The 19,667-nt window shown below is 40.4% G+C and overlaps 2 protein-coding genes and 1 long non-coding RNA gene across 3 annotated transcripts; 1 reads left to right on the forward strand and 2 right to left on the reverse strand.

Annotated features, from left to right (window-relative positions):
* Window positions 1-88: 88 nt before the first annotated feature.
* On the forward strand, window positions 89-2,852 carry LOC101159064 (histone H2B 1/2). The gene has a single exon (XM_078954081.1). It carries the CDS (start codon window positions 139-141, stop codon window positions 511-513), a length of 375 nt encoding a protein of 124 aa, XP_078810207.1. The 5' UTR covers window positions 89-138; the 3' UTR covers window positions 514-2,852.
* Window positions 2,853-8,458: 5,606 nt separating this feature from the next.
* Window positions 8,459-11,918, reverse strand: LOC111947482 (uncharacterized). The gene is made up of 6 exons (XR_002873335.2): window positions 11,747-11,918; window positions 10,774-11,002; window positions 10,486-10,645; window positions 10,178-10,388; window positions 9,924-10,080; window positions 8,459-8,891 (listed from the first exon to the last, which is right to left on the reverse strand). It is a non-coding gene; the product is annotated as an uncharacterized LOC111947482 (long non-coding RNA).
* Window positions 11,919-18,640: 6,722 nt separating this feature from the next.
* LOC101164132 (histone H2B 1/2) lies at window positions 18,641-19,215 on the reverse strand. The gene has a single exon (XM_004085943.5). The coding sequence runs from the start codon at window positions 19,172-19,174 to the stop codon at window positions 18,800-18,802; it is 375 nt and encodes a 124-aa protein (XP_004085991.1). The 5' UTR covers window positions 19,175-19,215; the 3' UTR covers window positions 18,641-18,799.
* Between the last annotated feature and the right edge of the window lie 452 nt (window positions 19,216-19,667).

Consider the following 19,667-nt stretch of genomic DNA (forward strand, 5'->3'; position numbering starts at 1 on the left):
CAATAATAGCTGAGCGATGGAACAGCTCAGCCAATCATACACGGGTAACAACACAGTGTCATTTACACACCATGTGCATAAAAATCAGCCCCAAGTCTCTCCTCCCATAGTTCTCTGTTGTGGAACTAGAGAGGAATTATGCCTGAACCAGCCAAGTCCGCGCCCAAGAAGGGCTCCAAGAAGGCCGTCACTAAGACCGCCGGCAAAGGAGGCAAGAAGAAGAGAAAGACCAGGAAGGAGAGCTACGCCATCTATGTCTACAAGGTGCTCAAGCAGGTCCATCCTGACACCGGTATCTCCTCCAAGGCCATGAGCATCATGAACTCCTTCGTCAACGACATCTTTGAACGCATCGCCTCCGAGGCGTCTCGCCTGGCTCACTACAACAAACGCTCTACCATCACTTCCAGGGAGATCCAGACCGCCGTGCGCCTCCTACTGCCCGGGGAACTGGCCAAACACGCCGTGTCTGAGGGCACCAAGGCCGTCACCAAGTACACCAGCTCCAAGTAATTGGACGGATCTGATCCAAACAACCCAACGGCTCTTTTAAGAGCCACACACATGATCTCAAGAGTTCACGTTTCCTTGTTTTGCTGCAAAATCTTTCCCCATGTAGCCAAATTACTGAATAGTAAAGCTGAACATAAATTTATTGTGCTGTGATAAAAACCTGGAAGACAGTTTGAGTTACTCAGCAAAAACGATGGAAGCACCATTTTATGATACATAAAAAATATGTAATTTCTGTTCACAACGGATTTGTGATTTTGGTCAGTAGAATTGGACAGTAGAATGTGTCCTTTTGGCAAACTATCTCAAATTGCAAGCAAAAATGTAAATAGCATTTTGGCCATCAATAATACATTTCACAAGAAGCTTAGTTCCTGTGGCCCCAAGTAGGGAGCTGGATCTTATCAAGTCTCTGCTCTGCTGACAGACCTGACTGGTTGAAGATCTCCAAATCAGATTTGATTTATCATTAGGGCTGAGGCAGCTTTCTGGGACATTCCACTTTCATTCATTACCAACCCAGTACTACACAGCCCAGACTTTGACAAACCCTTTACCCTGTATTTGGTTGCATCTTAGAGGGTATGGAGCTGTGCTGCTCCAGGGGGCCAACAACCAGTAACTTCCATTAGTCAGAAGATAAAGTCTGTTCTTTACATTTTTTAGAAAATAAACTTTCATTTACATTTTCCCCTGTGGCCGCTCAATACCTCACATTGGGTTTTATTCACACAGTCTTGATCCTGTTGGGCACTTTTGAAATGTCATTTATTGTTTTTCCTTTTTTGCAAAATTACTCGACACACATTTCTGTTAGTATTCAGCAGCCCCGTTCCTAAGATCATTATTCTAAGTGTTTATTTGAAATAAACATTTGTATAAATACTAAATATCTTCTAAATATTGAGTTAAACAGGACTCTCTTCTCTTTTAGTATAGTATTTTTTATAAATCAGTTTTACTTGCCTGAGTGGTTTAAGATTAGCCTGTTTTACCCCTGAAATGTCTTACATTGCTGTCTTACCCCCTGTGCTATCCTAGGCACTTTGACAGTGGGAGTGAGGTCATCTAGACCCCACTAGACAGTGCGCTGAACTTTTTTCTTCAATGATTTGTTATCTACTATTTGCATGTTCTCCCCGTTCGTGCGTGGGTTTTCTCTGGGGACTCCAGCTTCCTCGCACCGTCCAAAAACATGCTTTTCATAGGTTAATTGGTCATTCCAAATTATCCATAGGTGTGAATGTAAGTATGAATAGGTGTGTGATATGTGTGAACCCTGAAAGGACTGTCGACCTGTCCAAGGTGTCCCCTGCCTTCGCCCATAAGTGGCCGAGATAGGGTCCTGCAGCCCCGTGACCCCAAAAGGGACAAACGGAGAAAGATGAATGAATGAATGAATGATCTCTGATCTTCACTGGTTTCCATGGATAACATGAAATCCTCTCCACCTTTAACCCCCCTCTTATGTTCATTTGTGAGGAACAGAGATGATGTTCCCGGTTCAATTTGACCCGGTGCATGTTTTATTAATTAAAAAATGTCTGAAACCCCAAAAATCCTAACAAGCAGTGTAAATATATCATTACTAACTCCATTACTAATTATTCTATCACAACTTAGTGAAATAGTGTTCCTTACCTCTTAACAGGTAGTGGTTTAATTATAAAATAATTCACTTGTTTTTCTTAAAATATTTACATGTTCAAACTTTTTTTTTAGATTTTCACTACTGCATTACTTTTGAAAGACTAACATATAAAATACAATAGTTTTACATAACATTGAAACATAATCTTGACATTTTGTTTTACATACATGCACTGTGAATCAGAAAAAAACAAAATCACAATTCAACAAACAAGCAATTGCAATATGAAGTTGTGTGTGTACATATACACAGGACAAGAATGACCAGTCATCACACTGCTTTTTGCAAATTAATTTGGCACATTTCGTACAGGTCATGCTTGTCTTGACCTGGATCCCCCCAACATCATCTGCATGAAGCTCGTCTGCTGAACTTTAAATATGTATTTGTAGCGTTAGATAAATTAATTCTTCTCTATGAGTTCTGGTAAATTGCCTTTTTTTTCCCCGGAATTTTCCTTTTTTAGGAGTTTTTCCTTACTGCGAAAGAGGGTCTAAGGGCAGGGATGCCAGTTTAGTTTAGTTAGTTCAATTTAGTATTTTCCTATTGAATTCTATGTATTCATGATCCTTTTGATTTTATGTTTTACTTTTTCAATTACCGATATGAAGCCCATCGAGACGACTGTTGTTGTGAATTTGGGGTTTACAAATAAAATTTAATTGAATTGACATGGTCACATGAGTCACTGCCATCATTGTGGTCTTTATTATGTTTTCTGCAGACAGGTTTGTCTAACACACATTTAAGTATGAAGACCAATGTATTTCACCATTCTTTGACATGATTTCTCCTCTTCACTAGACAACTTCACGCCATCGGTTACTGAGCAGGAACTCACCCGATACCAGAGCTTACAGAAGTACATAAAAAACACACCAGACAAACATGAAATTCTCAGTAACATCAACAATTCCCCAAACAGCTCATTACTGATTCATTTTGAAACAAACTCAGCAGACACCCATATTTTTTGTTGACAGGTTTATTTGAAATATGTTTTTCATTGATGAACAATTTTGTAACTGTTCAAACAAATCACGACACATGGAATTGTGTTTCTAATTGTGCCCCGACAAATAAAGGCTGATGTTATTCCCAGACATTTACGTGCAGCCAGGATGCAGATTGCAGCGTTTCCCACATGGTTTGTCCTGGATTTTGTCTCCATCAAAAGGCTAATGTTGTTAGCCCGTGTTGTTAGCCTCTCCTAACACTGGGTTGTTCTTCAGTTCTCCACAGTGTTGTGTCCCAGCTGCTGGCCCAGCTTGACGCCCTGAACTTGTCTGTTGGAGATTTTGTGAGCCGCCCAAGCCACAAAGCAACAAGACCTGCTGGACCGTTTCTTTTTTTTCTGTTCTACTCTGAAGGTGTGTCGTTTCCCTTCTCTACTTCTGTGCCGGTCCCAAGCCCGGTTGCTTTGAGAAGGTTGCGTCAGGAAGGGCATCCGGCATAAAACATTGCCAAGTTTACCATGCGACTTGTTCGCTGTGGCGACCCCTGATGGGAAAAGCCGAAAGAGAAACAACAACAACTCTGAAGGTGTGTCGTGTGTCATATCTTGATGAAGAATTTGAAGAATCTTGTTCAAGACCCTTTTCCCTTTGTCAACAATTTTGTATTTAAATACTATTTTTTTAAGTTGTAGACTTGCTTTAGTACTACATGAAATGGATGTATTCCTAAATAAACAACAAAATCCGTATGAAGCATTGCAAAATTTTGGTTACGAAACGAAGAATAAAAATTAGAAGAGCAAATAAATAAACTATGACTCTCCTGACTCTCTCGGTGGCCGGGACACTCCTACAGCGCGCGGTCTGCCTGGTTCCTGCCATCTCAGATGCTGTCGATCACTTTGCTGAAGAGAAAACTGATTTAAGGAGAACATAGGGGCGGACTTTTATACACACGTTTTGTAAATTAACTGTGTTGTTGCCCGTGTATGATTTGCTGAGCTGTTTATTTGCAAAACTATGATTGGATGCTGCGGTGACATGACCACTGCTTGTTTTGGTGCATAATAGCCTCCGTGCACGATAGAACTTCTGGTTAACTTCCGTGTTTCGTGTGTGAGGCCGACAACTTCATGTTGGTGTGTTATTGCTGTAACAAGCCCATTTATTTTGAACACACACCACATTGAACATTGCACAGTGGTCATCAACCTCTCCCCATCCCACACTTGCTGCAGATTTATATAAACCTGTATAGATATATGTGCACAGATATATTTGAAATGTTGTTTTTACGCACTCATGGTGCAACATAAAGAAACAACATAACAGGAAGAATAAACTAAGGTGGATCAACAAAACTGTCATATGAATGCCCACTCTCCCCCTCTCTTTTTGCAATATTTATCGAGCCTCTAGCTGCAGCAATAAGACAGAATGAGAGTATTAAAGGAATTAAAACCAAACACAGCCATCATAAAATTAGTCTCTATGCAGATGACATATTACTGTTTTTAAGTAATATACATTCTGTAAATGAAACGGCAACAATCATTAATGAATTCTCTTCTATATCAGACTATTCCATTAATTGGAATAAATCTGTTTTATTACCACTGAACAGTAATGCGGAGCAAGGACTCACAATACCAGTTAAATCAGGCAATATAAAATATCTAGGTATTTATTTTTCCCCCAAAATATCAGAACTGGTGCAGCTAAACTACACCCCATTACTGAAAAACATACAGGACGATCTAACACGCTGGACCAACCTGCCTTTGTCCCTTATGGGCAAGGTAGCCACGGTAAAAATTAAAATCTTACCCAAAGTTAATTATCTCTTCTCAATGATTCCCACACAACCGCCATTAAAATGGTTCAAAACATTAGACTCATCCATATCAAGCTTTTTATGGAACAATAAACCTGCAAGAATTAGTCTAAAAACTTTAAAATCTAGATGGGCTTCCCATCTACACCTGGGGCTGGGATCGGCCCTTCCCTGGCTCTGGGGCGGGACGGGACAACCCTCTTGGGGCCCCCGGTCGCTCTGGGTGTCATCTGCTTCTGCTGCGGGGTCTGGGGGGGGGGTCTTGTTGGCCCTGTCCTGTGGGGGGGGCTTGACGGGTCGGGGTCTCCGCTGAGGCCATTGGCGGTTTCCCCGGCCGGTTGGCTGCCTCGGTCCCGTCGAGGCCTGACCAGAGCTCTTCTAGGGCCGGCGTTTGGGGGTGGGGGCCTGGGCTTGCTCCGGGGGGGGGGCAACGCTTTCTGGCTCCTCTCTCTCTGTGTGGGGGGGGTGGTGCTGGGCCTGGGGTGTCGGCGCCTCCGGGGGTGGGGCCCCTGGGCTGGGTGGGCCTGGCCCCCTTGTTGGGGGGGGGGGGGGGGACAGCTGTTTGACCACCGGGGGACAGTCTATCAGCTGTCCCCAACTTACCCCCTTCCTCATATAACCTCACAATAGGGTGAGGGGGTGGGGGGCTTAGCCTGCGATGAGCGAGCCTTGGGGGGGGGTTTTACTAGGCAGTGGCCCCCCCCTATGGTTGCCGTATGGAGTGGGCCCCCCCTCTTTCGGTTTTATTTGCACCTTAAACATGTAGGGCCCTTGGTAGGGGGGGTGCTTGGACATCACTGCCAGCAAGCAGCAGATGTCCTCCTAGCACCCTACCCGCCAATTTTAACCGCACCTTAGACATTTAGGGCCCCTTGGTGGGGAGGGTGAGGGGTTTTGCGTTTTATGTTCTGTTTCGAACAGGATAGCACAAGGGTTAATTTGATTTTATATACTTTACCTTTTCAAAAGGCTGCTGTTTTCTTTTTTTATAAACGCATAAAAAACATGCTTCCTGGAATACCCCCAGAACTCTTAGAGAAGAATTAACTTATCTAAATCTACAACTACATACATATCCACCTCTGTGATGGTGGGGATAACATGTCAATGTTCATCTTGACCCCATAGGATAGCACAAGGCTTACATCTGGGGGGTATTCCAGGAAGCATGTTTAAACTAGCCTGACTTTAAGCCTGAACTCTGGCTGAAATCCGCCTGAACTTGCTTACTCTGGGTATGTCGGTTCCAAAAGACCGGATATGAGTTGGCGTAATTACGCTCGACTTGGTAACCCTGGGTTAACGCACGGTGCATAAAGACATTCTCAATAGATCGCCGATTTCTGGAGTCACCATGGAAACGCGTGGAGAAAAAAAAAAGAAAGCGCGACACTTGAGACGGAAGTGAGACCGAGTCTGAGATTTTAATGACGGCGGATAAAAATTATAAGTCCATCAAAAAAGTAACACTGCTGAAAAATAATTTAAATAATTTAGTTAAATTTATTCAAACTCAGTAATTGTTTATACAACTCAAATTTACGTATTTATCTAACTAAATGTCACATTACTCCATTAATCTTTTTTCCATCTTAATTACTTATATTTCTTGAACTTTCATATGTCTAAGTTTGAGCCGGCAGATATTGTCAGGGTTCTGACTTTTTCCTTAATAAAGAGAAGAACCACACAGGAGATGAGAATTTTTGCTAGACTTCTGCAGAAGGAGAATCGGTCTGTGACAGCACGAACTGTCACAGAGGAGTTCTGCCATCCTAGTGCATGGAGCCTTCTTTTATTGAAAACTGATGGTTGCAGACATGAATGTGGGTCATTTAATCAGAAACAACAAGAACATCATATTCTCGTATAATCACAACTTTTCAGGTCATTGTTTTCTTACTGAAAGATAGAAATGAGACAATCATATTATAGAGATATAGTGTGCAAGCAAATGATAATTATTTAACTCTAACATCCCTCCCTTTTTATCATTTCAAACACGTCATGAGTAAACACCATAAGGGGAAGGTACAAACGTGAAACATGGTTTTTAATCATAAGAACAAGGCATCACAACATCATTTCACCACTTGCTTTTGCACTTTCAGTGTGAGAGATTCATACGATGCCTCTGGAGTAGGAGCAGTCACGTGGGGAGGGTTCCTCTTCAGCTTGTTGGACAAGCTGGTAACGAATGAAAGCCTGCGTGGTAGCCTTTGCGATCATGGACATGACACAAGGCAGAGCGCATGTTGTAAAAAGAAAAAACAGGCACAAAACGATGAGTATATAGGTCAATAACTTCAGCAGGAGGTGCCACCATGGGCCTGATGTAAGCCAGGACCAGATGTCACTGGTGGGACTGGCGCCAGGAGTCGCAGACTTAACGTGGGCTTGCAGCTCTGTTAAGTCATGCAGTGCGGTAGAAATGTCCTGTCCATCACTTGTGCCATCCGGGATGAAAGTGCAGCAGGTGTCTCCAACCATTCTGCACACACCTCCTGATCACGCAGTTAGGAGGTCGAGCACGAGTCGATTTTGCAGAACCACCGACATCTCTGCTGCTGATGCATTGGAAAACTTGTAGGTGGTGTTAAGGAGTCTCAGCAATGCGTACCTGTTGCTCTCGATGTGGTCTCTTACTTCTGCCACTCTGATCCATGGAAGGAGTGATTGTCCGAACTTTGCTCCTCCAACCCAGATGCGGAACTCCCATGGGACTCCAGTATTGGTAGTCATTTGTAGGGCGTTCATGTGGAACTCCAGTGCAGCACGTTTCCGTCGTGCGGGGTGGGGTGTTCGGACGGTTCTGTTCATGAAGAACACAGGTGGAACCAGAGGGACCAGAGCACAAAGGCCTCCCCAGTTTGGAGGAAGGGATGCATCCCATAGGAAAAATCTGTTGCTCATATGTTGCTTGATCTCGTCTCTTGAGATCTTGTGATCATTTGCTTCTTAACTCTTGCTCCTAAGGGTCCCTTAGGAGCAAGAGTTAAGCTATAATGAGAAAAGACATCACTGAGACAAATGAGGTTGAGTTGAGATAACGGTTTGAGCAATAATTAAGAAGTGGGAGAGACGAACCTAAGACGCTCATGAGACAAATCTGAGAAGAATGAGTCCTAAAAGAGATCTCATCGTTGTCTGTCTGATGTCTCTTTCATGTCTTAATCATTTCTCTTGAATGTCTAACCAAAGCCGTTAATGAGAATGATATTTGAGATATATTTGAGAAAGAAAAGAGAAGTTATTTTTATAGCAGTGGTCGCCAATCCTGGTCCTCAAGGGCCACCATCCTGTAGGGTTTAGATGTTTCTTTGCTCCCCAGATGTGAATCAACAGGTGATTAACCACCTCCTGCAGAATTTGAGGAGGCAATTCAACCACTGCAGCAGATCTGTTGGAGCAGGAAAACAGCTAAAACATCCATAACAGTGACCTTCAAGGACCAGGATGGGAGACCACTGATATAAAGTAACAGTAAAAACAATACTAGAAATGTAAATGCTTTACACTTTATTTGGGCAGCACCATCATCAGTACAGCATGTGAATTGTGGTAGCAGTATTAGACACTTTTTAAAATATTAAATGCATTAAGTACATGAACCGTGGCATACTCAATCTGGTTGACACGCTGGTCATGAATACTTCCAGATTTTAAACAACACACTGAAAAAAAACAACATTATAAAAACATAAACATAAAAACATTCTCTGAAACTTGCAGACTATCAAATCCATGAACCAATTTGAGAACCAAATTAAGATTAAAAATAAGAAAAAAGATGGAAGAGAAACCAGTCCGCATACTGTAGATCATAGCAGTAGCCTTAGAACCTGCTCTGCCCTACATTTGCTGACAAAGGCTTTCTTGAGCTTGGCCTCTTCAATTTGTTCCCAACCAGGTAGAGTGGCACATCTTAGGACATCAGCTGTAAGACAAGAACATTAAAATCTGGCATGAGTAAATTGATAATAGACCGCACATAACAAACAAAGATAACACTTCAAGCTCGAAGCAAACTGTAGTTTTATAAAAGCAGCTGCATAATGCTACCATAAGATTACGTTTCTGTCATCCCTAAAAGCAGCCACACGTCGCTAGAGAGGACATCTGTTTCAGTTAAAAAAATTTAAATGCAGCATACTATGGGCATTAACTATTTAACAAATAAGGTTCAAATCTGTTTCATTTCATTTTTCATGATACAGTCCAGATCAAACATTTAAGAAATGATCAAGTCCCATTTTGCATGGTTGGCTCTTAACAAGGGAAAAATAATACCCATGTCTTCATTGGGACGCTGAGGGCTGATCGTGTCAGACGGCAAACTGTGGAATAAGATATTTCAACGAATATATATTATGCTATGATTAAGAATTTTGTGGTCAATATTTTTTGGATTGTTCAGAATATTTCCATTAGTTTTTTAAATTAGAGCACTTTGGCTTAGGTCTTTGTTCTGTTTGAGACTGAAGAATTATCCCTTAATGGTACAAAAGTAAAGATTGGAAAAAAGTCTGTTATACTTAGAAAACTTCATAAAGCCACCCTTTAAATTGTATTTTATTTCTTTTAATGTGACACAATCTTGCTATTTAAATCAAATTACCCCAAAATAAGGATTTTCAAAGCTAAATTTTAGGTTAGCCAGGGCTGCTCATTCCTGGTCCTTGGGATCTATCACCCTGACTGTTTTCTAGATCTCCAAGCCCTGCTAGCTGTTGATCAGCTCAATCAGATGTCTCCACATTCTGACTGAATGAACACACCTGGTCCAGCTAATCAGCACCAAGCAATTCATGGAGAGTTGGAAAACAAGCAGGCTGGTAGATCTCAAGGACCAGGGATGAGCAGCCCAGAGTTAGATTAATAAAAGATTAATTAGAATAATTAACTGCAGGTCATGATTAACTAACCACACCCAAAAATGAATCGCATGACAGCACTCATAAATATGTACCTTTGCAGAAACTCCAGGGTTGAAGCCAGCTCAGTTGGATAATGACTGTTAAAGCAGAAGTAGATTCTGAACATCAGGCACAGTGCTGCAATGTTGTTGTGTACGATGGAGCGGTTCCAAATGAGCATGAACCTCCTTGGGGAAAAGCAAGACTGTCCTAAAGACAGAACAATGGATAAAGTAAACATGTCACTCATGTACAGTGTACAAAGACAAAACCTTTAGAATAATTTAACACTTGAAACTTTACTTACCACATACAATAACAGTTGGAGTCAACGGCACCTGCTGCAGCTGGACCTCGTCTGCATCTTCTACAAGAACATGGCATCCTCCTCATTAAAGTAGCAGAGCAGAAGAAAGAGCATCTCTTTAACATCTCATCTCTTCTGAGCAGCTACTCTGCTCTCCTTGCATCATCTGCAGCCTTTTAGAGTTTGGAAAAACGTCTTGCTTTCATCATTTCTGCAACAAGAGTGCAAACCATTTCCTTCCTTAGTCTTGGGCCAGGTCCCTTTCCAAAGACTCTCCAAAGACTGCACAAATTCCTCAGAAAACTTACTCCATGGAATTTCAAAGCTGTCCTCCCAGTCAATGTATGTACAGTCCTCAGCTTCTGGAAGATGTGGATGACGAACTCCTCGGTGACAATAACAAAAGTGATGATGATTGTGTTGGTGAGGTCTCAACAGATGATGATGTGCTGTTCTCTGGCGTTTGGTCTGCAACAAAAAACAAACAAACAGTATAAGTGTATTAAGTTTACACTGTACTGTCAGTGTGTTACCCATTCACATTCATATCCACTTCTGTGCATTACAAAAACTCATTTGTAATGTTTGACACTCACATTTCAATTTCCAGAGAGCAAGACGTTTCCGGGCTTGAACAGGTCTCAAAGCTGGCAGCAAGTCAGCCTCTTCTATGAATCATAGATCCTCATACAACTCCATTTATTCCAATGGACTGCAAGTGTTCTTCCAGGATGTCTTTTGTGGCTCTGGTAGGACTTCCATAATGGCAGTGTGGAGGAACATGGGTTCTGATTCACTCATTTTCACGTGTAGAATTTAGATCACCTTGAATCAGAGAGGGGAAAAAAAACATCATGTACACACATTATATACAGCACAAAGTAAGATCTGGAAAGGTTTTTAAATATGATTTATGATTCACTAAAATCCTCGTACATATCAGTGTCGACATTTGTTGGCTTAGCTACATCTGTGCTCTCTAAACATCTCCACCACTGACAGAGGGCTGAGAACATGTTTCCCTAATATGCATACTTACATTTTCAGATTATGCTTTCTAGACATGTGAGCAGTTAATGATGACTTTACTTTAAACACATGTCCATAACCAGTTTCAAAAGATGGCATGCCAGGCCAAACGTCTGCAAGATGATCTTTTAAACAAGATAAAAGCTTATACAGCGTAAAAATTGCACATACAGTGAAACTGCACATTTTGAAGTTTGCAATAATGGAAATGGTCTGTGGTGTCGTCACACTGTGAATGGGATGAACCATGCAGACCCTTAACTTAATGAAGAGCAAAATGTCTTCCAACAGTTACTTAGCACTCACGCGTTTGGAAAAATATCGAGGCTCATTCTGTAAACTCTGCACTGCAAATAACTCTTCAATGACTCTATTTTTTATTTCAAAAAGCACAAGTTAACCTTTGTAAAATGTAATAATTACTTATACAGCCAAAGCCACCGCGAGTAGCCCAGACGTCTGCAGTACTGGCAGAGCTAGCTTAAACACCTTTAGCATTCAACTGAGTTCAGAGTTGGAGGAAAGAAATCGCAAACTTACCGTGCAAACTTCAAAGATTGTATTAATCTTTTCCAGACAAGCAAAAAAAATGTTGGAGATTCATCCCACGGATTGTTAAAACGCAGAAAAAATACGACAAACGGTCGTCAAAAGTCTCTCGTCCTCTGCACTTCTCCCGCTTGCAGATTCCGGCCCGTTGGTGACGTCAACCACAGAGTTTTCCCTCCCACCGTGATCAACCAATCAGAAATCTGTGTCAAGTGAGGCTGTGATACAGTTTAAAATTCAAATCGGGTTACTCCAGGCTTCTGTTTGTTCAATATGATGCAGACTAAAATCAAGAAAACAGAAAATATTTTCAGCTTGTAAGGCTGCATGAAGGGGGATTTTTAAAGACAAAGATAAAGTAACTCAAACTGAACCCCATAAATCTGTACCGTCCTAAAGTTGATTTATTTATTTGATTATTTTTATTTGTGTATTTTATTTGTTTCAAATGTAAGATCTATTTTTTGTTCACTTTAAGGTGATCCAAATATGATCCCAAATTTCCTTTATTTAGTTCAGACATCAATGTGTTAAATGTTTTATACCCACCAACATATAAGTGTGCGTATATGCACTTATGCGTGTATGCATGTGTGCCAGTGCATGCGTGTGTTTGTGTTTAACTAAACCTAGCACCATTAACCCAACATACATTCTTGTTCATTTATGTTTATCTAAGCAGTCAAAAAAAAGTTTATTAAATCGACACTGCAATGTTGTCTTGAAATTTCATGTTTTTTAAAAAGTTTCAAAAATATGTCTTTTGAGGACATGACCGTCTTAATGATTTAACTTTTTTTTCTTGAAATTGTAATTAAGTTATATAAATATGTAAGCAATAAACAACTTTTTTAAGTTGAACATAAATAAAATAAAAAATATTATTTTCTCGAGATGAACTGTAATGGTGTCATCATAAGACTCATTTTATGGCTTGTACTACTCTCATTTTTCTTTTTGCTGAGACAATAAAAAAATAGGCTAAAACAAGATCTATATTATTGAGCAACGAGAGACAGAACCATTTATGTCTTTCACTGAGACGTAACTGAGATAGGGATTTGAAGTAAGGATATCAAATTGAGACATACTTGAGCGCAACATAATATGGCTCATTTTTCTCTCAATTGAGATCTGGAGAAGAGACAGTTGTGAGAGAATTTTGAGATCTCAAACAGTGCTCACTGTGAGACTTATTTCTCAGGAGAAATGTTTGAGAAGAATGAGAAAAGCAGTTTAGTCTCAAACAGTTCTCATTTATGTCTAGGAGACGTAAATTTGACAGAAACGAGATCTCATCTTCAGTTTTGCTTTGCTATGGGATAGGCAGTGTGTCCGCACAGGAAGTACCAATCAGCTAGGACCCTGGATCCTCGGTCCCCGGGCACTATGGTACTGCAACCTGCTAGGTTTTGCCTACCTTTGGTCTGGTTTGTTATGTCAAATGTCCGTTTGATCAGGAATAATCCACAGCTTCCTCTGATCCTGTTGGTTTTCTGCATACAAGCTGAGTAGTTAGATCGAACAAAGATATCACCTCCGGGAGCTCCGTGGAGATAAGGAGTCAGATGGCAGTAAATTTGCATTGGACACCTCCTTCTGGTTTATCATTCTTATGATAAAATCTGCTATTGTTTTTTCTTCATTAGCTTTTTGTAAGTCTGTGGCTACTATAGGTAACCTATAGGGCCTTCCATAGACTATTTCAAAGGGTGTCAGGCCATCTGATGTAGGTCTGATTTTCGTGTATAGTTTTACTAGATCTAAACACTCTGGCCATGGTCTTCCTGTTGTTTCCATGCATCTTTTTGAGTCTGCTTTTTACTGTTCCATTTGTGCGTTCCACAAGTCCTGCACTTTGTGGGTGGTATGCACAGTGATTTTTAAACGTCATTTTTAGGCTGGCGGCCATGTTTTGGATGATGGTGTTAACAAAATGGGCTCCATTATCACTATATATAATTTCTGGTATTCCATAATTGGGAATGATGGTTTTACAGATACCTTTTGCTACTGAGATCGCGTCAGCTTTTTTGGTAGGGATTATTTCTACCCACTTTGAGAATGCGTCTATTAGCACAAGGCAGTATTTATAGGGGCCACTTGCAGTAAGTTCAATGAAATCCATGTGTAATATCTGGAAAGGGTAGGATGGCTTAGGAAAAGCTCCCCGCTTTGGTCGCATGTTACCCTGTGGGTTTTCCGTATACAGGTAGGGCATGTTGTACAAAACCTTTTTAAGTACGATTGTAGGCCAAATGCTGTAAAATAATTTTGTATGAGCACTGTCATTCCTCCTGTCGACACATGGCATGGCCCATGTGTCGCAACTGCTGCTGCTTTGAACAATGATTTCAGGATTATAGGTTTACCATGCAGTTCATAAATTTGTTTTTGAGTTATTTCTGCTCCTTTTGATAACCACAATTTCTTTTCCCGCAGTGGAGCTGAGCTTTGCATGTCATGCAAGATGCTAGTGTCTATGAGTTGTGTGTTTTCTGTTTCTGCAGAGTATGTTCCTTTGTTGTGGTGTCCTCCCGCCGCTTGTTTTGCAATTTTATCAGCAAACCTGTTCCCTATTGAGATTGTGTCTGTGTTTGCAGTGTGTGCAGCACATTTACAAACTGCTAACCTTGATGGGGCCTTTATGGCTTGTAAGAGGTTAAGTAAAAGTTGTGCGTGGGTGATGGGTTTGCCTGTGGAAGTTTTCATTCCTCTGCGTTACCATTGTTTGGCAAAAAAAAACACACACATGGTGGTAGACAGGATCAAGCTTTTTGGAGTAAAATGTAAGGGGCTGTCATATGGCTTTGTGTTTTTGCATTAATTTAATCTTAAATTAAAATTAATTTTATTTCTATAGAACCTAATTACATACACAAGAACAAACAAAAATAAAAGAGAAATTAAGATAAAAAGCTTAAAGAAGAGAAGCAATAAGTAAAAGAGCTAAAATATAAAAAACAGCTAATATATGAAAATATAAATTAAAATAAATTAATGCTAAAAAGTGCATTAAAATGTCTAAAACACCTAAAGTATAAATTGGAACAAGGTAAGACATAAAAAGTACAACATTAGCATTAAACAAATACTGTAAATATGTGATAAATTATAATATAACATTTCATTTATTTGTTTATTTTTTTGTTTAAAACCTCAACAGTGGGAGAGGCCCTTACATCTTCAGGCAGGCTGGTCCACAGACGAGGCCTGTAGTATCTAAACAAGGCCTATTCATGGATTTTAGTTCTGACCTTCAGCAGGCCCGCGCCTGAGGACCTGAGGGCTGTGGGGGGTTCAAAAGCTAAAAGCATGTCTGAAATAAAAGGACCAAGAACATGAACACTCTTATAAACTATCTAAAAAATCTTAAAATTGATCTTAAAGCTGACAGGGAGCCAGTGCAGATATTCTAAGCTTGTGTAATGTGCTCCCTCTTCCTGGTTCTTGTTAAAAAGGCGTGCAGTGTTCTGGACTAGCTGTATGTGATAAGTGTGGTTTTCTTTACGCTAGACATGAGGTCATTACAGTAATCTATTCTTGATGTGATAAAAGCATGAATTAAGATTTCAGCACCGGTCAAAGCTAAGGTCAGCATCAAACCAAGGTTCCTTACGATCACATACAGTTGGTTGATGGAAAAAACCTTATCTCTCTCTCTGCTTCAGAACCGATAACCAAGACTTCTGTTTTGTTTCTGAGCTACAAAACGTTATCTCCAATTAATATTTTAATGTCTGAATCACAGTTTAAAAGCACAGGCTGACACAAACAATTACTTTTAACAGTTCTCTCCAAACTAAAAGAAAAGCAAAAAATACACAACACAAAACTAATGGTATATTAACACTTAGCAAAATAAACCATTTCACTGAAATGAATCCTTTAATGTAAGACTAGTCATGTTTTCCTTATTTTATTTGTATTCCTCTTTTCTCTCTCTCTCATGGTCACACACACACACACACACACACACACACATGCACACCTACTGTGACAACAGAATTTCACTCAGGCACACGCAGCTGCATTATCTCACTCATACTGTCTCTAGTTTAACAACTACTTTTTTCTATTCTTCGATTTTTATTTGTCCTTTCACACCATACTTTATCTTTTATTTCAACATATAGTGTAGGCTGTTTTGGGTCTTTTTGCACCATATATATTTTTCGTCCCCCTGTAAAGGAGCCCCGTCAGGGGATTTACTCAAGTTAATACCCATAGTCACAACTGTAGGCCGTTGAATTTAAACACAAATCAATTTTAACCGTCTGCAGTCCACACTTTTGAGGTTGTCGAAAAGATGCAAAAACTCTGAGATTACTTTGGTGACCTTGGCCAACCAGGAGGTATGGCACTCTATGTCCCGAGTTCCTGGTCCAGGGAGATCGAACTAGCACGAAACTCCGACACCAAGGTCACTTTGATATTTATGCGGTAAGGAAGAAAAAAAATGGAAATAAAATGCATCTATAAATATGAGTGTATATATAGTAATACAATTTTATATATTTTTCACTTTAAAAATTTTTTTTTTTTTTTAATGTTCCCTGCCACCTGTACTGCCTTTTTACAGGAGTACTCCAGAGAGGGTCTCTAAAATACCTCTCCTTCTTTTTTACTTTTGCATTCTGGGACTGGTTACCCGTTTTAGCCAGAAAACTTTTCTGCTATTTTTTCTTTGCGCTTGGGACTGGTTACCCGTAGCCAGAAGAAACTTTTCTGCTACTTTTCTTTTGCATGCTGGGACTGGTTACCCGTTTTAGCCAGAAACCTTTTCTGCTATTTTATTCTCAACACTGTGATCGTATGCAAAACTCACTCAGTCCTGTGGTTCATCATTTCCGGTCGGATCTCGTCAAGCCACCGCTGGCAGATGAGGGTTAGACCTATGACGCTGGCCCGGCGAAGAATTCACCTCCCGGGACTTTCTTCCGGACAGCCTATATTGTCCGGGCGTGCGCACGGCTTCAGCGCGTCATCCTCAGTCCACCACCGGTGGGTATGTTGAGATCCGGGTCACGGCACCAAGTTGTCAGGGTTCTGACTTTTTCCTTAATAAAGAGAAGAACCACACAGGAGATGAGAATTTTTGCTAGACTTCTGCAGAAGGAGAATCGGTCTGTGACAGCACGAACTGTCACAGAGGAGTTCTCCCATCCTAGTGCATGGAGCCTTCTTTTATTGAAAACTGATGGTTGCAGACATGAATGTGGGTCATTTAATCAGAAACAACAAGAACATCATATTCTCGTATAATCACAACTTTTCAGGTCATTGTTTTCTTACTGAAAGATAGAAATGAGACAATCATATTATAGAGATATAGTGTGCAAGCAAATGATAATTATTTAACTCTAACAGATATGCTCATTTTTATAACAATAAAAAGAACGGAAAGAAATGCACGGAGTGCAAAAATTCATTAAAGAACTTTCCATCACTGTCATAACATCTATAGGTGGTAGGGGTGCTATATAAACTCATCATTTTCTACTTTACTCTAACTCATGGTATAGAGACGTAAGCATAGTAGGACAATATAGCTCGGCAAAACACGGTGAAACACAGTAAAATAGCTATACAACTAAACATATTTTTAAAAATAATCCACACTTAAACCCAAATCCATCCAGACAGGAAAAGGGAATGATATCCCAGAATCCCTTGCGTTGCCGATCTAACAGCAGCATCAAAGTTACACCTACTTAATTGAATTAATTTGAACGAAAGGAAAATAATTGTCTGAAAACTACATGTTATTTTTAAGGTGACCTAACAAAAAAATGATTTATCTTAACTGAAGCAAATAATTAAGTTAGATCAAAGTAAAAAAGTTTATCTTTCCAACATCCATATGTGGTCTTATCACCCTCTCATGGTGGAAAAAGTATTATCTGAGCTTTTTCATCCACTAAATCATCTTCAAATGGACACGCCATGCTGCTTCACCTCTCTGTAAACGAACTAATCTTCAAGTAAACCTGTTCCCGACCAGGTTATGTTCAGAGCATGAGTTGCCATGGTAACTTGACCTACCCTGAAACATACATCCATTTCTGGAACCGAAAGCTGAGGTTATCAACTTCCTCAGCCTCAAACTTATCGTGGGAGCTAGCATAACCTGCTTTCTGGAATACCCCCCTGGAGTGTCCATTTCCAGGCCTCAAGGGCCGGTGTCCTATATGTTTTCCAATTAACCTGCTGTTGAAGCTCCTCATTGGCTAAAGACACCTGATCCAGGTAATCAACAGCAGAGGAGGCAGGGTTTCTGGAAAACCAGCAGGTTGCCGGCCCTTGAAGCCTGAATTTAGACACCCCAGGCTTACATTCAAACATTTTTGCGTGTTCAATACCCATATGCAAAAAAACGGCACTTTGGACATCCAAAGATTATCAAGTTATTGGATATTTTGAACGCACTAGAACAGCGTGTTGTACTCTCAAGATTTTTATTATCAGCCACTTTATAAATGTGTAAAAAGCAAAGTTTTTGATGGCTAAAATGCAATTCTTCACCTTTTTCCTGGCGACTTATGATTGTTTTCATTTTCATATGACATGATGCTTAAGTCAAAGAACTTGACATTAACTTGAGTTTCCAAAACAAACATTCAATTTTAGCTGAATAGAAAATACAATTATATTAAGAAATTTATTAAAAATGGTGTTTACATTGTTCCAACTATAGCACAGTTCATTTTTTAATATACGTCTGTTTTTGCAGCTACTGAAACTATTTCCAGAATTTGGCATGCTTTAGTCACTTGACAGTGTTGTTTCCTGGTTGGATGGTGGCTATATTAATCTCATCTGTTGAACGCGATCAGCAAATTGAAGGTTTATATAAAAATAAAAAAATTAATGCACTCTTCCAGGTTTTCATCACAGCACAAACAATTTATGTTCAGCTTTACTATTCAGTAATTTGGCTACATGGGGAAAGATTTTGCAGCAAAACAAGGAAACGTGAACTCTTGAGATCATGTGTGTGGCTCTTAAAAGAGCCGTTGGGTTGTTTGGATCAGATCCGTCCAATTACTTGGAGCTGGTGTACTTGGTGACGGCCTTGGTGCCCTCAGACACGGCGTGTTTGGCCAGTTCCCCGGGCAGTAGGAGGCGCACGGCGGTCTGGATCTCCCTGGAAGTGATGGTGGAGCGTTTGTTGTAGTGAGCCAGACGAGACGCCTCGGAGGCGATGCGTTCGAAGATATCGTTGACGAACGAGTTCATGATGCTCATGGCCTTGGAGGAGATGCCGGTGTCGGGATGGACCTGCTTGAGCACCTTGTAGACATAGATGGCGTAGCTCTCCTTCCTGGTCTTTCTCTTCTTCTTGCCTCCTTTGCCTGCGGTCTTGGTGACGGCCTTCTTGGAACCCTTCTTGGGCGCGGACTTGGCTGGTTCAGGCATGATTCCTCTCTAGTTCCACAACAGAGAACGATGGGAGGAGAGACTTGGGGCTGATTTTTATGCACATGGTGTGTAAATGACACTGTGTTGTTACCCGTGTATGATTGGCTGAGCTGTTCCATCGCTCAGCTATTATTGGATGCCACGGCGACACCACTGTTGCTCGATTTGGCGCATCGTTTATGGAAAAGAAAGAAAAAGAAAGCAGTTTATTCTTTGTTTAATTGTGAAGGAGCATATATCAAAATAAAATAAATGCTTTGTAGTGCTTTGACTATAGATTATTTTCAACCACAGTCCCAAAGACATCCAAATACATAAATGATCAAATACCCCTTAAATACAATGGGTAACCTAAAAAGTTAAAATTATTTCACGATTAAGAGGGTCTTATGACATTCACGGTCGTGCTAATGTCTTTGATGTGATATTAGTTTTTACATGATTTTGTACATTGTTTTTTTCCCCACAAATTTTTTTCAGCCAAGTGTTT

The sequence above is a fragment of the Oryzias latipes genome, chromosome 1, assembly GCF_053564925.1.
Source record: "Oryzias latipes strain Hd-rR chromosome 1, Olatipes_Hd-rR_3.1".
NCBI classification, from domain to species: domain Eukaryota; kingdom Metazoa; phylum Chordata; class Actinopteri; order Beloniformes; family Adrianichthyidae; genus Oryzias; species Oryzias latipes.